Source organism: Ambystoma mexicanum, chromosome 10 (genome assembly GCF_040938575.1).
Source record: "Ambystoma mexicanum isolate Mex_15411 chromosome 10, UKY_AmexF1_1, whole genome shotgun sequence".
Classification (NCBI taxonomy): domain Eukaryota; kingdom Metazoa; phylum Chordata; class Amphibia; order Caudata; family Ambystomatidae; genus Ambystoma; species Ambystoma mexicanum.
Genome location: NC_090932.1, coordinates 1,627,455,380 through 1,627,476,195, shown reverse-complemented (window position 1 = coordinate 1,627,476,195; position 20,816 = coordinate 1,627,455,380). Strand labels below are relative to the sequence as shown.

The 20,816-nt window shown below is 47.2% G+C and overlaps 2 protein-coding genes across 2 annotated transcripts in view; one reads left to right on the top strand and one right to left on the bottom strand.

Moving 5' to 3' along the window:
- TRMT2A (tRNA methyltransferase 2 homolog A) overlaps positions 1 to 4,437 on the bottom strand; it is a 146,096-nt gene extending 141,659 nt beyond the window's left edge. Inside the window, 1 exon segment of the mRNA XM_069620018.1 lies at positions 4,295 to 4,437. Within this exon segment, the coding sequence (XP_069476119.1) occupies positions 4,295 to 4,422 (128 nt within the window). The 5' untranslated portion in view covers positions 4,423 to 4,437.
- Positions 4,438 to 4,450: 13 nt separating this feature from the next.
- LOC138492688 (ran-specific GTPase-activating protein-like) overlaps positions 4,451 to 20,816 on the top strand; it is a 74,309-nt gene continuing 57,943 nt past the window's right edge. The window contains exons 1-2 of the mRNA XM_069620019.1: positions 4,451 to 4,753; positions 10,628 to 10,764. Of these exons, the coding sequence (XP_069476120.1) occupies positions 4,739 to 4,753; positions 10,628 to 10,764 (152 nt within the window). The 5' untranslated portion in view covers positions 4,451 to 4,738. The remainder of the gene's footprint in view (positions 4,754 to 10,627; positions 10,765 to 20,816) is intronic.

Genomic DNA, 20,816 nt, shown 5'->3' with positions numbered 1-20,816 from the left:
TTGAGCACTCCTATCAGATATGTGCACGGGGATGTGAAGAGGTACATCACGAAAGAAATCCAAGTTAAATTGGCATGAGAACAAACAAACTGGAGGGCCGCTGTGTTGCCTTTGCTACCTGAACCCCTAGTAGTGGACTCTGATGTGCCAAACCTACTTCGCCTGATTCAGACAATTGAACATGGGTGGCTGGTACATGCACCTTTTCATGATTACAAAATCCCTTCTCCTCCCACCAAGGAAAGGAAAAGTAGGGCTGAGAAGAGAGAACCAGAGAGGGTGGCACGAGCAAACTATGCTCCCCCTAACAGTAGACTGGAAACTAAACGAACAGGGGAACAGTTTTCAGCTGGCTCAGGAACATATGCCACACTTAGATGGGATTTCAGAAATGTGACTGTTAGCATATGCCACACCTAGATGGAATTCTCAAGCTTAGTTTGCGCCAAATCTAGGCAGTAACATGATTGTTGGCATGTGCCACACTTAGACGGAATTCTCAAACTTAGCCCGCGTTGCATCTAAATAGAAATATGATTGTTAGCAAATACCACACCTAGATAGAATTTCAGAAATGTGACTATTAGCATATGTGACTCTTAGCATGCACCACACTTAGAATTATGAACCTAGCTTGCGCGACATCTAGATAGAAATGTGACTGTTAGCATGTACCGGACCTAGATGGAATCCCACAATTGCAAGGACAGCAATGCCAACTAACCAACCAACTAACAATTCCATCCCTCTGCATACACCTCTCAAACTATAACCAAACACAACCACAAGCCTTAAACGCAGCAATCCGCACAAACTTCACAACAATGCAACAACAAAACAAACCACACATAGACTTGCACAACAGCACACGACGACTACGGACCATAAAACACCCCAAGCCCGGCCGACGGACCCACCGGGCTGAGGCTGCCAACAGCACATCACTGCTCTCTTGCACTTTTCCAGCTTATTCCTACTAACCCACCCCCCCCCTCCTCCCCTTTTCAGAGCCGCCAGAGCGCCAGGGGACCACTTCGGTGGTGATAGTGCGCGGTACAAATGACCTTTAACATTAACATTAACAAGACCCAATATTGAGTAATGTTAGAGCAGCCACGGAAGACTTACAAAGAGGTGAAGGCCCCTACTTTATAAAAAAACAAAAAAGGCTTGTACTATAGAGTGATCCAGAAATCCAGTGAAGAATGGGTACAGCAGCTAGTAGTGCCCAATAAATATCGACAGACCGTACTGTGAAGTGGCACATGTGCAAGTTGGAGAGGCACACTTGGGAGCCAAAAAAATGACAGAAGATATTGGGAAGATTCTTCTGGCCAGGGGTGTATGGACAAGTCGCCAGGTTCTGTCAACTGTGTGCAGAATGCCAAAAGAAGAACAAACCCAACATCCCGAAGGCCCCTCAGCAACCCATGCCCTTGATTCTCAAACCCTTCCACCGAATCGGAATGGACATTGTGAGACCCCTAGATCCCACAAGCAGAGGCCACAAATACTTAGTGATTGTGGATTACGATACACGCTATCCAGAAGCTTTTCCCCTGAGGAGCATCAACGCCCAGCAGATCTGCAACATCCTGGTCCCCATTATCAGAGTTGGCATACCGAAGGAAATCATAACAGACCACAGTACAAATTTAATGTCAGCCATCCTCAAACAAGTCTGCGGAACTCTATGCATAGAACAATTGAGAACTGCCGTTTACCATCGCTAGGGATGGTGGAACGATATAACCAAACCATCAAGCAAATGTTACGAAAGACTGAAACCCGAAGAAAGGACTTGGGACAGGCTGATAACCTGGATACTCATGACACTCAGGAACACACCCAGTTCTCGACGGGGTTTTCACCATTCAAACTCTTGTTTTGAAGGCCACAAGTATGAACTCTACTAGATATTTGAAGGAAGGGAGGAAAGAACAACCTCAACAAGAAATCACCTTGACGGATTATGTGAGAGAGAGTGGAGAAATGAAAAAAAATTTAAAAACAAAACAAAAAAATATTTAAAAAATCGCTCAGACCCTTCTCCAACGAGTCCAGGGGAGGCACGAACAGTGCTAGAAAATCTAGGCACCTGGGTGCAAACGTTCCACATAGGAGAACAAATGCTGGTACGCCTCCCGATGGAGAATAAAATTCTGGCAGCAAGGAGAGGGCCATATCATTGAGGATGTCATTGGCCCGGTCACCTATAAGGTATGCCAGAAGGTCCGGAAGGTACAAGTCCACATCGATCACGTCAACCAGTCAAAAAAAAAAAAAAATGCTAGATGTCTAAAAAATAGATAGAACCCCCCCCCCTCCCTCCATCCCCCCCCCCAACTACAGTCGCCTTGATCAACACATAGGAAGTACCCACCGAGGACATACCCCAGAGCTGGGAGCATGTCAGAAATAAGGCGTTACACATTAATCCCGACCTACGATCTCAAGAACGAACAGAACGGAAACACTTAAGATAGTTCTCCACAGTGTTTCTGCTCGTTACCAGGCCAATCAACCAAAACTTTCCACCGTATCGAGACAACCCCTGGGACTACCGTCAGGTTACGTGCCTACAGGATCCTGGGAACTTGCCTACAGACGGTGAATCAGGAGGTACAGTCTATGTTACGAATGGAGGTGATCAAGCCATCCCACAGCCAATTGTGCTCTCCCATTGTTCTAGTCCCCAAGCCTGATGGCTGCTCCCGGTTCTGTATGGACTTTTGTATACTTAATGAGAACTCCAAAGTTTGTTGCATACCCTATGCCTAGAATCGAGGACCCTTAGACAAGCTAGGAAAATCTAAATATTGACTACTGTAGATCTTTCAAAGGATACTGCCAGATTCCCATACATCCCGAAGACACGGAAAAAACGGCCTTTGCAGCACCTTCCGGACTACACCAATTTACGGTACTTCCTTTTGGCCTTCATGGAGCACCCAAAAACCTTCTGGCAACTCATGAATACAATACTGAAGGGTCTGGATATGAGCGGACCCCCGGTGTGCACTTATAGAGCTAATTACTAAGTGTTGTCTATCTATTTTTGGGTACATATATCTGTAGATAACTCTTCTTCACATCTGAAACCAGTCTCTATCTCAGTGTTAACTGCTTGGAACACTGAAGCTTCACCAGAATATAAATAGACTGACAGCACCCAAACTAGCCCCAACACATGTTGGGGTGATCAGCAGCCCCAACCAACAGTGCAGGCCTGCCCCCCTTGCAACCCTTCAGGAGTATATGCTGTTGGTAACGTGGGCGATCTACCAATCCTGTAATCCCCGACTGGGGAAAACAAATAGAAGTGACTATTATTAAAATATATATATATATATATATATATACATACACACACACATATATACACACACACACACATTTTTTCCGCTGCTGCCTACAAACGTAGTGATCATCCTGTGATGTGAATTCATGCAAATGAAGGGGCCGGCACTTAATGTGTCACACTTGGCCCCGCAAATCCTAGGGCTGGCTCCGAGCATAAGGCCTAGGAATCAAAAAAGGAGAGAAAAAGGGGGAGCAACAATGGGGAAAAAAGCAGCTGCAAGAAAATGTGATCAAGCAATAACGTGCCATTGCAAGAAAAGTGAAAAAAAAACGTTTTGTTGCAAGTTAATCAAATGGGACGAAGTGAGGGGGGAATAGCTGGCTATTGCAAAAAAAAATATAACTTGCGGTTGTGGTCACATTAAGCGTGCCAATGCAATTATGCATGATATAACTTAACTGTCCCATTAGCAGAAAGGGAAAGCTTGATGGTATGAACCAGTTCCTGCAACTGGTTTGAGAATTACAGACCACCTCCAAATTAAAGCAGCTGCAGCACTTGACCTGCCACTAAACTAGGTAGCTGTCACTTGTGTAGTGTTCACAGGTTTCGTGGAGGGAGGGGAGGGGGAGAGGGGGTCAGGTGAAAGCGAGAGTAGCAAAGGAAGCATCGAGCATGCTGCTATCTCTTCACTGCTGCTGCAGAACTGGCCCACCACACAGCCATACATATACCTTAAACACCGCAAAAACGACATATTGAAACCCGACGTGAAACAAGGGCACTCCATGAATCATCACTCTGTGTCTCCGCTTTATTTATGTACCATAAATAATTTAGTCCAGGGGTTTAGGGTGGGTGATTCAAATTGCATTCAAGGCACCCTGTCATTCTTCGGCATGCGGTAAACCCATGCACCAGGCAGGCAGCCTGCAGGGCGGTATTGTTTTCTTCTCGACTGGAGACCCACGCGACGTGCAGCAGCCTTACCTGCCACTCCTTGGATGCTCACAAGTAGGCAGCCATGTCTGAAATGTCAGCCGAGCAGAGCGCATGCGCACCATCGCCATATGGCTGCCCATGGACGTGATTGGTGACGCAGTACCCGCAGCCGCCATTTCAGAGAGGTATTTTTTTTATGAACTACGCAGCCCCGTGGCGCTGCCACTCGCGGCGTTTGAGCCATTTTTCAGTCAGGCAAATTCCACCGATGTGTGTTCAGGCCTGCTCCTAACATGGCGACGACCCGGGACATGCGCAGTGCGGGGTGCGTACTATAGCGCATTTGATGTTCTGCGCGCGTAGTTGCCGGTTGATGACGTACTCGGCGTCGGAACTAGGTAAAAGGGAAAAAAAAAGCAGCGCGAAAGCGGCCAGAGGGAAAGCTAGGAGAAGAACCCGTGCCGTGCGCTATCCGTCGCCATCCTCCATCCAATGGCGGACGTCCAGGTGAGGCACGTCGCGTGTCGGCTCCTAGCCACCCAAACCGCCGCTTCTCTGGGAGAGGGGCATCATGCCGGTCGAAAGAACCGAGAGGGGAGGGATGGATGGGCGGGTGTAAATTCCTCCTCGCCTTGCTGCTCCGGGGGCCTGCTCCCCAATCCTTTTAACCGTTATTGTTACGACTACTGCCACTTAGACGTCCCTTTTCTGTTAATTTTCAAATTTTTCCGCGCGCCCCGTGTCGTTTGTCTCCGGGGGCGCGCGGCGCTCGAGCGCAGGCAGGGGTTCGTATCTAGGCCCGGGGGTAACGCGGGTGGGGCCACTCCTTGCGTGAACGGTAGTTATGGTCGCGTGCCTCGGATTCGGAGAGCTTTGGGGGGGGACATTAATAGGAATCGGGGCGTGCCCCGCCACGAGGGGCGGTTGGTTGGTAAGGGGTCCATGGGATTAAGGTCAGTTCTATTCCCCCTCCCCCCATTAGTTTTCGTGTGATCGCAGTTATTTATTGAAGGGCTGCATTTCATTTTAGATCAGAAATGACCTGCAATGAAAAGTTTACGTGTGGCCGGGGCGTTACTTGGAAGCTGAAAGCAACTTGAGAGTCAAACCAATTTTGCCACGCAAAGTTGGTGGCAAGTGCTTCAAACTAAAGGTTATTGTACAGAAAAATCACAATAGGGTGGTGGGTTCATTTTGGGCCTTTGGTGAAGTTTTAAGCGGAGCTTTGAAGGGGTGCAGTTGGGCTGGCTTTGTAATGGGCAGCAGCTGTGAATTAAGGCTAGAAGCCGGGCACCTGGGGTATGGGACAATGAGGTTGAGTACAGGGGGCCTCAGGTAGGGAGTACATGGTCAGCAACATACTAAGTAAGGAGCAAGGCCGTTGATGGCTTTGTGGACTAGAAGAAACTTGTCATGGGAGCAAGTCCGTAGGCAGGAGTGTGGCATCCACTGATGAAGGCTTAACCCCTCTTGGGCCCCATAAGACCCTCTTGCTCCTCAGCTAGTCCACCCTATTGCCCCTGTAGTGTCTGCTCACCTTGCTGAACTCTTCAACCTGTCCCTTGACTGTTTGCTTTCCCTCTGTTTTAAAACTGCCAGTTTCATTCCATGTTTAAAAAATGAACCTGCTGACTAACTTTTGTCCTGTATCTCTCTTTCCACAAGACTCTAAAGTGCTCGAAAGGGTTGTTCAAATTTCGTAGACATCCACAACCTTTGAGACCCACCCCCTACAGGCAGGTTTCCGCTTCTGTCACTAAACAGAAACTGCTCTCATGAATGTGTCCAACTACATTACCTCTGCTAAGCACTGCAACCTATCTTGTATCCTAATTATCCTTGCCCTTACCTCCTTAATACTTTTAGGGGTTCGCGATTAAGCATTTGCCTGGTTTGAATCCTACCATGTCAGTTTTGTGTGCAGGAGCCACGAGTATACTTGGTATTCTACAAAGCTCTGTCTTGGGCTTGCTCCTCTTACACTCTACACTTCTGCTCTTGGGGCACTAATCTTCTTTGGGTTCTCGTTGCAACTCTTATTGGATGAGGTATTTTCCTGAACTCATCTGATCCCTCAAAAATGTTAAAATATCTCTTGCCATTAAAAATTGGATGGGTTTTCACTGGTACTGTACCAAAACAGAGGTGCTCTTCTTCCCTGCCAAATGCACTCTTATGTCTACCTCTGCCTGTCCAGTTTCCACCTGACTCTCTCCCCATCTTTTTTGAGCTTGAAAACTCAGCATCATCTGACTTTGTTCACACCTCCACTTTCTCCATGCAACAGTGGCTCCTCTCAATATTTGGAAAATCAGGCACCTTCTTCCTTTCAACATTGCCAAGCATCCCTTTTTTGTTTTCTCTAAACTGGACTATTGTACCAGCATAATCTTTGGTCTCGCTGCCTATTTGTCCCCTTGACCAAATCATTAACTTCACTACCCACTTCACACCTGATTCTTGTGCAATCACCAGGCTGGATGGCTGTGAAACAGGGCCCTATTGATATTTCTTCTCCTGGTTCTCAAATGTATCCATAGAAAGACGCCACTATCTATCCTCTATCCAACTCTATAAGCTATGTCATAATCTCTGCTCTGCCTCCGCGACTGCAATCTCTAAACACAGATTTGTTCAAAACCAAACTAAAACCTCGCCTGCGAGTTATCTTTTAACCCACCACTCGTCTGCCTGCTAGCTTACATTTTTCCCTTGCATCTAACCTGTCAGTCCCTTGCTTCCCTGGCTTCCACTCTAGCACTTCGCTCATCGTGGTCACATCTTGAGCACAGCTGCCGCTCATCGTGGTCACATCCTGAGCACCGCTGCCCGTACCGCCTACCTGCTCTTAAAAATATCTAATGTTGGTTGTCCTTATTTGAATGATCTGGCTAAATTGCAGAGTTGTGTAGCAGTTGTCTGGGGGTGGGGAGGGAGCAGGCAACCAACCAAGGATTATACCTCACCAGTTGAGTTTGCTGAGCTTGTGGGTGGAGCATATGTCTTTAATTTGCTCTTCATGACACCAGGCACGCCCCTCAGCTGTTTATTATCCTGGCCCCATGAATGGTACTGGATTTTACACCCTCCAATGGGTGAAATGCTAAATCTGCCCTGTTATAGGACTTTAAATTGTACTGTGCAATTTGTCTTCGTGTCTGTGAACAGCATCTTGTGAGCAATCTGCGTCGTCCTTCTGCCAGAGATGAAGGCACTCCCTGGGGCGCAGAAGCTACCTCCTGGAATTGTGAGCTAGCGCATCACATGGAGCATACCAAAAACGTGGTTCTACTATACATGATCATTATGCTTTAAATGCTCCTGTATACTGTCCCCCCAACACCCAGGGTTATTTGGACATTGGTATGTCTTTATGGCGCCAGTTGGTTGGGGGGGGGGGTTCACAAGCAGCACCTGGTGATTGTCAAACTAACCAAGTTCTAGCCTATAAGGCGCTGAATAGCGGAGTCGGTATACTGATTGTAACAAATGATGCTGATAAATGGAGAGCGCGAGGAGGCAACAATTAGTTGCTTGGGAGAAACTTTTTCTACAATTTTGCATAAAATACTGGATACCCAGGTGGTACTTTCAGCTCCTGCTGAAGTCCTTTTTTGAGTCCCTGCTGTCACAAGTTTTTGTTCCATTCTCCGTTCCCTATTGCGTAAATTCTAAAATTGAATCTGCTCCTTCGTGATTGACGTCATGTTGTTCAGGTGGGCTCTACCGGTCCTACGTGAAAATCTTTTCAAGACTCATTGGGCGGTCTTTCTAGATCCAACTGTCGGGCCCCCGCTGCACACGAGTGCGCGCAGAGATCAGGACCTGGAAGCGCCAGACCAGGAGAACGTGTCTGTGTTGAGGGGATGGGCTTGAGAGGTGGGGGTGCTTGTTTGTGTGTGCATGTGTTTTGGTTTTGGGGATGGGGGGATGGGAAGATGGAACTGTGGGTGGACCCCCTCTCCCCAACATGTAAAATGGGGCAACCGCATTTTAAATGTCTTAATAGAAAGACCTTTACAATGCTGGTTTTCAGATCAAAAGAAAACCAGTCAGTCGTTTTTTTCGCTTGAGACCTTCCACTCTTTTCTCACATTCCGCTCTCACTTCCAGTGTTCCTTTCCTTAAGCTCTTAATCGCTATGTGGTTCTTCAGGGTTCTTCCCTCAAAACGTGGAAATTAACAAATACGCCATTTGTACCCAACTTTGCACACTGGTGTTGTCGGAGTGCTGGGTGGCAGCAGCCAATCTGAAATGTACCTCTACCAAGGCTGCGTCAGTGAAGAATTGGTTTCCCCTTGGCTTATCGAAACGTGGCCGCTGAAGGAGCGTGTGGCTAAACGGTCCCAAATCCTCTGGCCACTAAAGAACAGCATTGTCGAGCATTGGTGGAGCTAATGGCTTTCTTTGCAGATTTGCCTTGCATCCAACATAAGCACTTCAGTCCTTTAGATTAGTCTCGGGTGATGTCTTGGCCAACTTCTCTACAGGCCTGTGTGCACTTTAGAATGGTATATACGGCACTATCCCTCCTATGGCCTGGTTTCTTATTGCTGGCCATTCCAGAGTCGAGGAGCAAAAATCTTATATTTATCCCTAGAATTTCTAAATCGGGTGGGACCATAACTATTACTTGTTTGGCAGGCAAACTCTGCCTGCTACCCTCCTTGGCCTAGTTTCCAGAAAGCAGTTGGGGCCTTATGTCCCCATTAACCACCGTCTCCACCAACCTGTTAACCACGCCACAAGAAAGTCTTAAACATTGTAAAATAAGAGATTGCCACTTGCTGCTGGTGAATAGAGGGACACGGGGCAGGGATTGGAATTGCTTGGAGCCATTTAGTTCCTACTTGGAGCGTAGTAGTATTGCCATCAATACCAGGCGCCACTTCTGGCTCTCCAGACCAACTTGCAAACATGCCACATTAACAACTTGAGTATTTGATCAATAGGACGCATAAAGTATACATTTAAACATATTTAATGGGCACCTTACATTTGTCCATGGAAGTGAATTTGCGGTGCCTTGTGCACTCGCACCTGGTTCTCCGGCGGTAGCTCCGGGTATGGGTGATGCACAGGAGTTGGTTTTTGCTCCTGCTCAGCAAACCCTGATAGGCTGTATTAGGCTGGGCTATGTCTGCATTCCCTGTTTTGGTGTCCACTTTTTTTTCCCGGGCCTGTTAACCTCCCCCTCTGATGCGCTGCGTTCCTTGTCATGGTGGCCTGTTCGTGAATAGCGGGTGCATGGCTCCGCCTAATAGTCCATTGGCGCTTGCTTTTCTTGTTGGTGGATGTTTGGAGGCCATAGGTGGCATACTAAAAGTATCACAAGCGGCGTTGTGCTGCAGGTGGCTGGGAGCACATTGGCTGCTGTTTAGCGGGAGGCGGGGCATGTATGCTATGTGGTTGAAGGGGTGTCGTAAAGACATCTGGAGGGGTCTTTCTGTATGTGCTGATTGCCTTGTTGGTGGCGGTCAGATCTGCTGTCTGCAGACGTTTTGGGGGTCTGATGTAGAGGGCTACTTTGAAGCAAAGGGTAAGTAACAGTAGTGCGTTAACAGGGGTCAGCAAGATAATCCAGCCATCTCTCTGCAGATTGTGAAGGTTTACTGAGGCGTATACATTGGTCAGCGCCAATTAATAGGGATATAGCTTTACTTTCTTGTAGCTCGACGTCAACGCGCGACGTGGGTTGACTGGCCTGGGCGCCCCTTCCCCTTGACCCTATCCCTTAGTTCGTCTTGCTGACTTGGCGCTTTGCTCTAAACGTGGGTAAGTACCGTGTTTAGCGCCCAATGACTAACATTCCCGGTTCGCAGCTCCACCTGCAAGTGCCCATATTGCCGAATCACTAGATTTACTATAGCGTGTTCAGTGGTGTCATTGACTGTGAGAACCATTTTTTGAAACAATTTCAGCTTAATGTATTTTTGTTCGTGTTTTCTGAAATTAAGCGTGTACGCATGTAATTCGGTTAAATTGCTATTCGCTTTGCTTTCAAATTTCTCCTTGTAAAACTACTTTAGGAATTTCTGGTATTATGAACCCCGCCCCCCAAATGCTCCCTTGACCTGTGATGACCTATACAGAATGCAAATGCATGCAAGATGTCGCCGAAAACACTGTTCCAGCACTTTATTTTGTCCAACACTTTGAGTTGTTGTATAGGTGGGTTACTTCAATTAAATCAAGAAAGGCGGATTTGGGTGTGCTTGACATGGGCGTTTTAAAAAAAAAATCATGTCACATGCCCATGGGCCTCAGGGCGCAGACACAACAAAAGGTCAGATTCCGGATCAGTGGGAGGGGGGTCAATGGGGGATGCAATTCTGGTAATACCACAAGAACTCACTAAATTACCTACTTTTGCCTTCCAGGAAGCACCATCTGAGCCGGAAATACTTAATGACACTGCAGATGACTCCAACCACGACCCCCAGTTCGAGCCAATTGTTTCCTTGCCAGAGCAAGACATCAAAACACTCGAAGAAGATGAAGAGGAACTTTTCAAGATGTGAGTTTGGAATTTCAGTTGATTGTTTTTGTATCTTTCAACCATATGTGGTTCCACAACACTGTAGCCTTTCACTGCTTGGCTTTAGATTTTTTTTCTCCTGAATTCTGTGGTCCAACCAAGTGGTAAACTAACTCCAACAGGGATTTTATTTAGTGTGAAACGTGGATGGCAGTGTTACAACTGCCACATACTCGTTCAGTAGTTTGGCAGCCTGGTGGAAACTCAGTTGCAGCAATGTATGAGCACTCAGATCGATATTATAGTTTATTTATATAGTGCCTATACACAATGTGTTTCAAAGCGTTTCACAGCAAGGGAGGGGACAAGGGAAAATACAATGACATTCTTGCAGGCCATGAACAAGCATGTGAAATTAACTGTCCTACTCGGCCTGATGACACTTCAGATAGTGCAAGAGCTAAAACACAGATGGGAAGGAAATGGGAAACGGGCAGGTGACCACCATACTAGCCTGGCAACATTTCTGGTAGAGCCGGAAATGGGGTGGGGGGGTAAACGGCGGGGGAGAGTCAAACATTTGTTGCTATCATACTAGGTCCAGGGACAATTCTGGTAGATGTAGTGCATGGAAAAAGTAAAGGAGGGCGGGAAGAGACGGAGAGGAGAAAACAGAGAATAAAGCAGTAAGAGAAAAAAATATATATAAACGCAGGTGCCAACCTTGAAGCTGTATTTGTCAGGTTCCAATATGATGTTATTTGTAACGCGCCTATACACAAGTGCCTCAAGACTCACGAGGCAGGTAGTGGGGGGGAAGAACAGACAACGATCCTACTAGGCCTGGTGTCATTCAGATCGCGCAAGTGCATGGGTGGAGGGGAAGGGAAAAGTGCAGTACATGGGTAGTGAATAACAATATCAATAAGAGCCAGCTGGTGGCAAGTGTAAGTTAAGTGCAGAATAAGTGCTGGGGGGGCTGTAGGGGCACAGAGACAGTCCTGCAGTTCAGGGGTTGCCAGGGAGGCAGTGCAGGGGGAGAGTGGCAGGGCCAGGGACCGAGATCGGTGAGAGTGGCCCAGTTGCAGATTCAGTGCAATTTCAGTCAGGAATTTATCAGGGGAGCGAAAGCAGAAGCTAAGACGAAGGTTTTGAGGTGCTTCCGGAACCGGAGATGGTTCTCAAGTTTCAGGGAGGCAGGAAGGCTGTTCCAGAGGGAGGCCCCTGTCGCGGAGAGATATCTACCCCCAAATCGTTGTTTGGAGAAGCGGCTGACCCTGAGGGAGTTGGAGGCGGATGAGCGAAGAGCTCGAGAAGGAAGATATCTAGGAAGAGAGAGTTGAAGGTATTTTGGCCCCAGAAGGCCTTGTGTACAATGCAGAGGGTTTTGAACTTGATCCTCGCAGCCAGGGGAGCCAGTGTAGAGATTTCAGTCCTGGAGAGATACGATCCCTGGGATTGAGGCCAAGGACAAGTCTCACAGTCCTGTTCTGGATGAGTTGAAGAGGGCGTAGAGTAGAGGCAGGAAGATTTAGATAAAGGCTGTTACAGTAGTCCAGCTCTGGAGACAGTGAGCTTCTGGGGGAAGGAGAGGAAAGGAAGAATACCTCTGAGGAGGTGCAGCTGGTAGTGTGACTTCTTGGAGACATCAGAAATGTGAGGAGAGAAGGAGTGTAGAGTCGAAGATGACCCAGAGGTTTTTTGCCTTGCAGGTAGGAGCAGGAAGAGGGCCAAGAGAGGCCGGCCAGAGAGCTGCAGGGAAGGAGGGAGTGGGTGTGCAGATGAGTAGAATCTGTCTTGCTGGCATTAAGGCTCTGGATAGCAGACAGTCGGAGATGAGCACTGAAAGTTGGGGCAGAGAGCAGCAATGCGGTGGGCAGGGAGTGCCAGATAATGGTTGAACAGCCATGAAGAGAGGTTAGATCCCTGGGGCACACCACAGGTAGAGAAAAAGATGTCAGAGATGAAGGACCCCAGTTGGACCTGGGAGGGTCGATTGGAGAGGAGAGGTCAGCCACGCCAGGGCCTGACCAGTGATACCCGGGTTATCACAGAGACGGTTGAGCAGGATGGGGTTGACGGTATCAAAGGCAGAAGAGAGATCGAGCAAAATGAGAACACACGGGGTGTTGGAGTCAAGGTTGGAGGGCAAGTCTTCACGGATGTTCAGGAGACCAGTTTCCGTGCTTCTGGCAGCTCTGAAGCCAGACTGATGGTCATGAAGACTACCATCAGATTCAGCATGAAGATTAAGCTGGGAGATGGCCAGTTTCTCCAGGAGCTTGCCCAGGAAGGGAGTGATGAGATTGGGCGATGGTTAGCCGGGCAGGAGGGGTCAGAAGAGGGTGCACATGGGAGTGCTTAAGGGGGGAGGGGAAGACTCCAGAGGCAAAGGAGTGATTGCAGAAGTTGGCCAGGGAGTCAATGTGGTCCTTGATAGTTTTGGAGGAACCGGGGTGAACCTGTTTTGACAAGACTTTCATAGATCGGACTTGTCTGGAAACCTAGTCAGCAGAAAACGGGGGGGGGGGGGGCAGAGGAGGGAGTGGTGGATGCGGAAGGGCCAGAGGAGGAATAGAGGGAGGGAGGTGAGAGGACAGGATGTCCTGAGTTTTTTAAATGAAGTGAGAGGCCAGTGCCGTGGGGACAGGCGAGGTAGACACTGCAGCAGGGTTGGCCAGTTCCTTGCAGATTTTAAAGAATTCCGCCGAATTGTTAGATGCCGCAAAGATGTGGGCTTGGATAAGGGCTCTCTTCTTGGTGAGAACGGAGAGCCGGTATTGCCTTTGGAGCAGGCGGCAGGCCAGTTTGTCAGAGGATGAACACGAAGCACGCCATTTCCTCTCGGCCACCCTGCACTTGCGTTTTAGGGTGACGAGATCCGAGTCATACCAGGAGTTATATTTGGCTTTGGGCTTCAGGCGGATTCTCATGACAGGGGCAAGGATATCCAGAGTATCCGATACAGCAGAGTGGAGAGGGCTGTGCAGGGTGGGAGTCAGCCAAAGGGGGTGGGGGGGGGGTGAGAAGGTGGCGGCAAAAGCCTCAACTGACACGCGCTTCATGGGTCAGATGACCGAGGAGGGTGGCAGTGATGGTGGCTTTGCCTGAGGGGTGGGGAAGGTGAGGTGGGAGGAGAGGGGAAAGTGATCGAGAGGGGAATGTCTGAAGAGATCAGAACATCGAGTGTGCCCTGCAGAATGAGTCGGGCCAGAGGGGAGAATGGTGAGTGAGTAGCAGAGGTCACGAAAGGGGGGGGGGGGACAGGAAGCATCCAGGTGGATGTTGAAGTCTCCAAGAAGGAGTGGTTGAGGCCAGGAGTGAGGAGAGGTCAGCCCACTCAGAGGAAGGGAGAGATCTGACCAGGTGGCCGATAGATAGTAGCCACAGTAAGGGAATGGCTTGGCGAGAGAGCCTGCAGACGAGGCATTCAAAAGAGTAGACCTGCATAGGAATGACAGAGGCAGGAATCCACTCAGGAAGATGAGGGCTACGCCACCACCAGAGTGGTTGGGCCTGGGCGCAGAGGATCTTGTAGCCATCAGGTAGGAGTGTCATAGCTGGTGAGAGCTGGCTGTAAACCATGTCTCAGTGAGGCTGCGGACATCTAGGTCAAGTTCTTCAAGAAGGCGGCAGATGTCAGAGGAATGTTTGACAGCTGAGCGGAAGTTCAGAGTGGCAATGTGGAGAAGGTTGCCCCCCTTGAAAGACTTCCGGGGAGGGGTACAAGTCAGAAGTACACCCTGCGGAAGTGTGGAGTGCGCCCGAGAGAGGGCAGAGAGGGAGGAAGAAGGCAAGGTAGCCGAGGTGAGGGGACAGCAGGAGAAGAAAGGAAGTTGATAAGGCGTGGAAAGCGTCTATCAAAGAGATGAAGGTTGGCCTGAGGACCTTGGACCAAGACGGTCCCATTAGAGTAGACATTAATGATGACCTTAGAGGATAGGAAGGAGGCCAGGAGGGCGTACCAACGGGTGCCACCATTAATGGGAGAGGAGGAGAAAGGAGAGAGCACAGAGACCATATGGGGGGTCCATAGATCAGGTGAAGGAACAACCAAGAGGATGTCGGTGAGTTTCCTTGGAGGAGGCACTGATGTAGGTGTCAGTGATGGGGAGGCCTGGGTTGGAGACCAGGATGCCCTTTTAAACTTTTTCCTACCAGACTTAGTGAGGAGAGCAGGATAGTCAATAGAGAAACAGTTTAAAAAGATAGGGGAGGCAGAGAGCACCATACGGTAGGAGGGAGGTCAGAGGGGGAGGGGTACAAGACGGAGCTACAAGCAAATTTAAAACCAGTGGAAAAACCACATAAGTTTGAAAATCCTAAAAGAGTGAGAAAAGGCCTAGGTCCAATTCATTGGCGCAGTTTTTTTTTTTTGCCTAGCATTTCTGTGCAGGGTTTCGGCACTGCTTTTGGAGTAAGTCCTCCCCCATTTATCGCTACCAATGCATTTCCTGCCTTCAAATGAAGCTGGTCTTCAGAGCCCCTGTAGTGACCCTTCAGAACTTGACGGTATGTTGGTTTCCCATTCTGGTCAAGTCAAAGGGGCAGGGACAAGCTTGTTTTGCAAAAAGGGACTGGTGACTAGAAATGCTTAACAATTTTAATGCCCATTGGACTGCTCCGCCCCTAATTTTGGCAGTTTCCACACCAAAAGATGTCTATACTACCTGCTTTTCAGGGTAATTCCTTTTGGGTATCATTTCAGTTTAAACTTAGTTTGATTGCAAAATAATGGTGTGGTACCATCCAAAAAGCAAAGCATTATTGGAGTAACATTATTTAACTTTCTAATTGGGTGGGTTGGAGGGGGGGGAATACAACCTTCAAATAACTTTAATACAACAGTCTTCTCCTTTAAGTGGATTTCTATATTGGCCAGAATGTCCTAAGCTTTAGCAATGGTGTGAGCTTCATTAACAGCTTTGTTCTATGAACTGGTTCACCAATTTATGCCTCAATCCCAGTCTAAAGCCTTACTAGGAGCACGAGTCCTTGTGAGTAAAAATGCTCATATCTGTGCACACCCACTGTTGGGCCTGATATTTCCATGCAATACATGTATTTAAAGAGTCCGGTGTTTCGCTTCCACTTATGCAACCTCCGGACTATGCAAAATATGTCCTTTAGGAGTTATGCTGCATGCAGTGTCTCTACAGTCTGTTCAGTAAGCAGTAGCGCACATGCTCAATCTCCATTGTTCCTCCTAAAGCACCGTCTTGCCATTCCTAGACTGGCTGGCAGTCCAAAAATCCTATTTATTGTGAACCATACATCTCTCTGGGCTATCTCCTTACCTTCATTTCAGATTTAAATTGCATGAACTTCGAACCTTGCATTTTTTCATCCTCACCGGCTGGCTGTCCCTTAAATCTGGTGTAGTTCTCTTGCTTTACTGGGTGCCCCGAAATGGAACATGCACCCTGTTTGAGTTTTCAGGAAGAAGCTATAAGGATTGTTTTTTGTACTGTTAATTTTGTCATTTGGGCACTTGGCAACCGGATGCCTGCATTGGGTGAAAGCTGCCCTCTTGTCATTGTAAGCAATTTGTCCTTCACACCCAATTCCTATAGAATAGAGCAATCTACATCGTGCTAGGAAAAATCCTGAGCACTAGTGAAGACTCCCGTCCAAAGAGGACAATGATGAAGCTCTGCAGCTTCAGTTGGACAAGTTTATACTGAGGCAAATTGCTACCAGAATCTGCCGCCGCCAGCCTTCCACGCATTTGGCACCTCTTTCCCTGCCTGGGAGCATCTGCGCTTCATGAATTCAAAATGTGTTCCTTGAGGACTTTCACTTGATCCAGTTTTGCCTGACAGAGCAGCCGCACTGGGCATAGATGCCCACCGCCATGAAGGAACCAGAAACCTACTCTTCAGCAACCTTTAGAGCCCTGGAATTACAGGCCTGCAGCATTCGCTAGTCTGTATTATGCATAGTTCTACCTAGACTCCAGCCCACCAAAATCATTCTTTTTAACATGGTTGGCAGGAAATGGTAATGACTTGTTGAGAATGGGTGGGGTAGGAGAATTGGTTCAGATATATCTGAAGACATGTGGCGCCGGATGTGTGAGAATGTAAGGTTGTGTTCCTTGGGGCTCAGAGGTCGAGACAGATAAAGATCCTTAATCTGTTTTTTTGGACTCCAGAGAGAATGGTGAGTAGGGGGATGTTGGATAGCTCGGATTGTTGGAGGTGTAAACATGTAGCGGGTTCAATGGAGCACATGCTATGGGACTGCAGGTTGATGAGGTTGTTCTGGGGTGAAGTTGGTAGGATGTGTGGTGAAGTGATTGAGGATTTACCTGCTTTGGACTTGATATTGGGGGGTGATGGGTCTCTGGAGGATCTTACTTTGAATCGGAAGAAATGGTGGCTTCGAGGGGCAATGATCGGAAAGAAAATTGTTTTGCGAAATTGGAAGTCTGCAATAACTGAATATTGAGGAGTGGTTGACTGAAATGCAAGAGTTGGTGGCTATGGAAAGGACAATTTGAGATGGCCGAGTGTCTGTATCAGAAGGGAATTGGATATGCAGTTTCCTTTAGAATTGCCATAAAACTGAAAGATCCTTCCTCCCATAGAGCAAGTATTCGTTTCTTCCGAACCCGTACAGCATACTTTCTCCGTACAGCATACTTTCTTGATAATGTCGAGCAATTGTTTGTTCCTTGGCGAAATTGTCATATTAGACAAGGTACATGTCTCTAGACCGTTGATTTACCTCTTGGCATCATCTGCTGTGGACTATGTAAAACCAAGACACAGATTTTGGAAGCACAATGCAATCGTTACTAGCCTTCTTTATAAGAGAAAATGAGGAATCTATGGATTATCCAATCTGTTATTTTGTGGCCTTCATCCCGAGTCCTCTAGCTAGTTCCCCCTTTATTTGTAGTGTAGATACACACTGGTAACTTTTTATGGGGAATTTAATGGCATGGTTTGAAGTTGCTAGAGAGGGGTGCCCTTGGCGAATCCAATCGAAACAAAATGCTTCTTTTTGGTCAAGATAAAGTTGCTCAGGCAGCATCCCTGGTTTTGGAAATTGGAACTGATGATTTTACTTGACACGCAGCCATCATTTTTGCTTAAACGACCATAGGAAAAGCTTCACATTTGCACAACCAAAGTGAACAATGCTTAACTATCACAATATAAACTAAATTGTGTCTATTGTGTACTGTGCTATGCACCGCTGGATGAGATCTGAATAGCGAGAAGAAACATGACAAACGTAGAAGATATCTCTTCGTTTCTGGGAGGATAGCTCAGCAGCAACATGTTCGCCTTGGAAGCAAGAAGACACGAAGAAACACAGGCTCAATCCCCGGGTCTGTGCGTAGAAACCTCTGGGTATATAACCACGTTATAAATATGCAACTAAGACAATTGCTTGACTAAAAAATGAATAAAAAACAATTCCTGTAACTGCGTCTCGATGCCCACGGGCTATGTGGGCACTTTAAAAAATGCAAATAAATATCTGGCGGCTATCTCTAAAGCAGTAAATAGAATTGCTGTGCTAAAAACGAAATTGCCATGCAAAAAGTGAATGTGGTATTCACCGAAGTTGCCAAGGCAAAAACATATGTAAAAGTAAATGCTATAATATTTGGAAACACACTCGACTAAGTGAAGATGAGGAGGAATATATCGCGAGAAATATATCGTATCAACCACATTGGCCGTTATTGAAGCTTAAAGGAATGGTTCAGTCAGAAATGTTATTGTCCCTGTGGTTCGGCCATGTGTTTTTGATAGTAATGCAATCGATCGTACAAACATTTCCTATGCACCTTACCCGAGTTTTTGTCTCTTGAACACAAGCCAAATCAGGCAGAAGGGCGCGGCCATCCTGTGGTAATCTTATCCCTTGCTGCATCGCCCTAGGTGACCTGCGTTTGCGGCACTATATCCCCCGCCCCTGAGCCTGACATCACCAAATCATTGATATTCTCCGCCTCTCCATGATGTTACTGGGCAGCGTAGCCAAACGCGCCCAGTCACCTACGCGACTAGACGCGGAACCCGGAAAACGCACATGGTCTCACTGCACAGCGCGTCACTATTTGGAATATGAAACTGTACTTTAAAAGGAAACAACAAGACTGTACAATTCGTAGTGCCTTTAACATTAAATGTTCCGATAACATTCAGAGTCTGACATAATCAATCGAAACAGAACTTTATTTCTTTGCTCTCGTTCTGCAAATGTGAGTCACGCGCTGTTCCTTTTGGGTGCACAGGGTGTTCCTTTTGTCTAAATGAATCCCTTCGGTTGCACAGTGAATTGCAAAGCTGGTTCATGAACTCGGCTGGTGCATGAACTCGGCACTAGACCACCATAAAGGTTATGTTGCTCCTGATCGCTGGGACTGCATACGGGCAAATTAGACCTATGTCCCAAAAGACGGTTAAGTAGATCCAGTGATTGACATGTAGCTGCAGCTGGCCGTTGAAGAACCCATCGGTCGAGGTCTGGAATTGGTGACGATCGCAGAATGGCACGATGTACCTGTTTGCAAAAGATAAAAATAGAAATGTCTCAGTAGCCGATCTTTATTACAGTTAATCATTTTCTTTATTAGCACAGTGGTGACACAATGTGAACCGAGAGAATACAACGTGGAATACCATAGTACCCCGCTATTTTCTTCCGAGGATAGTGCAATTGAGTATGTTGAGCTCTAAACTAAAACTGGGGCAAGAATGAGGTGCACAAACTATGTCATGATTTAGAAATTAGCGGTCTACATGCGTCTCGATGCTGGCCTGCCCGTGTGCCCGGTAGATGGCCCAGCACACAAAGGTTGCACTAGCACTTCATTGCAATATGCAACACAGAACGAACAAGTACAATGTGACCCGGCAATAACGGTCAGCTATTCGTATTTTGACGATTTCTGGTATGAAAAGAGAAACTTGCATTATATTCGGCATTTCCATTCTTTTTGCAATGCAGAACGTAAAGCAGACTCCCCTTTCGAGTCAACGATTTTTCATAAACTGAATTTATATGTAACTAGGTGCAGTTTCGGAATGGTAAACCTCATATCATACGTTATTACACCCCTCCCCCCCCTTCAATTCAATCCCGTTAGGAATGGTCCCTGCCTCTCAAGGTCAAAAAATAATCAAAATCAAACCTTATACTGTGCGCGGGGCGCGTGGGCCTCCCCAGCTCCCAAGCAAAAATTCAAAGCTGGCGACCTTCATTCACAATGAACATACATTCTTACTTTGCAACATCCCGTGTCAACGCATCCTTGATAACATGAATTTTGAAGCACGGGCACAGGGAATTGGGGGCTGTCACTGCTCGTGGCGCTGCTGACCTGTAGGTGAAATTTGCCAATGAGGGAATGCCCCTTATTCCCAAATTATAGTCGGTGTAACACGAGAACTGAGTCAAAATGGTTCTAGTAATAGGGCCACCTCTGCTTATCTCATGGCCTCCTACCCCATGGCATGTTTTCAGTCAGTACTTCTTGCGTGCCTAGAATGTTTTGTGGCCTAGGTATACCTTTTCTAGGACGAGCGGATATTCAGCGGGCAACTGCCAAAACCCAAACATTCTAGCGCAGTTATCCATTGGTCATTAACACGAAAAATGAACGTCCCACAGAAGCTCGACTAAACTGTAATGTGAGAGCAATCGTAATTGTAAAACATTTTTAATAAAATGACTAAGGATAGATTTCAAAAGACAAATCGCACACTTGTACAGTTTATAAAAACAATTTTTGCAAAAAATAAAAACAAATGGTAATCATTTACACCGTGTTTTGAACGATTTAACAAGCTCGTTTGGTTGACATGGCACGTTGGCAATGTTTGGTGGCAATATTTGGTGGCAATGTATGTGTGCTCTGAACAGATTTGTGTGCAATTCCAGGAGTATGCATCTCGACGACATGAGCAATAAGATCTTTGACAAAATCGAATTCCATTGCCTCATACTGGTTTGACAACTATCTTTTTGCTGCTTTTCGTAAAGGCTATATTGTAGCAAAGCATCCCTAAGTTTCCTGCAGTCCTAGATTGTTCGCGGCCTACATTCTTGTTACTAGCTAATGCCGCTAG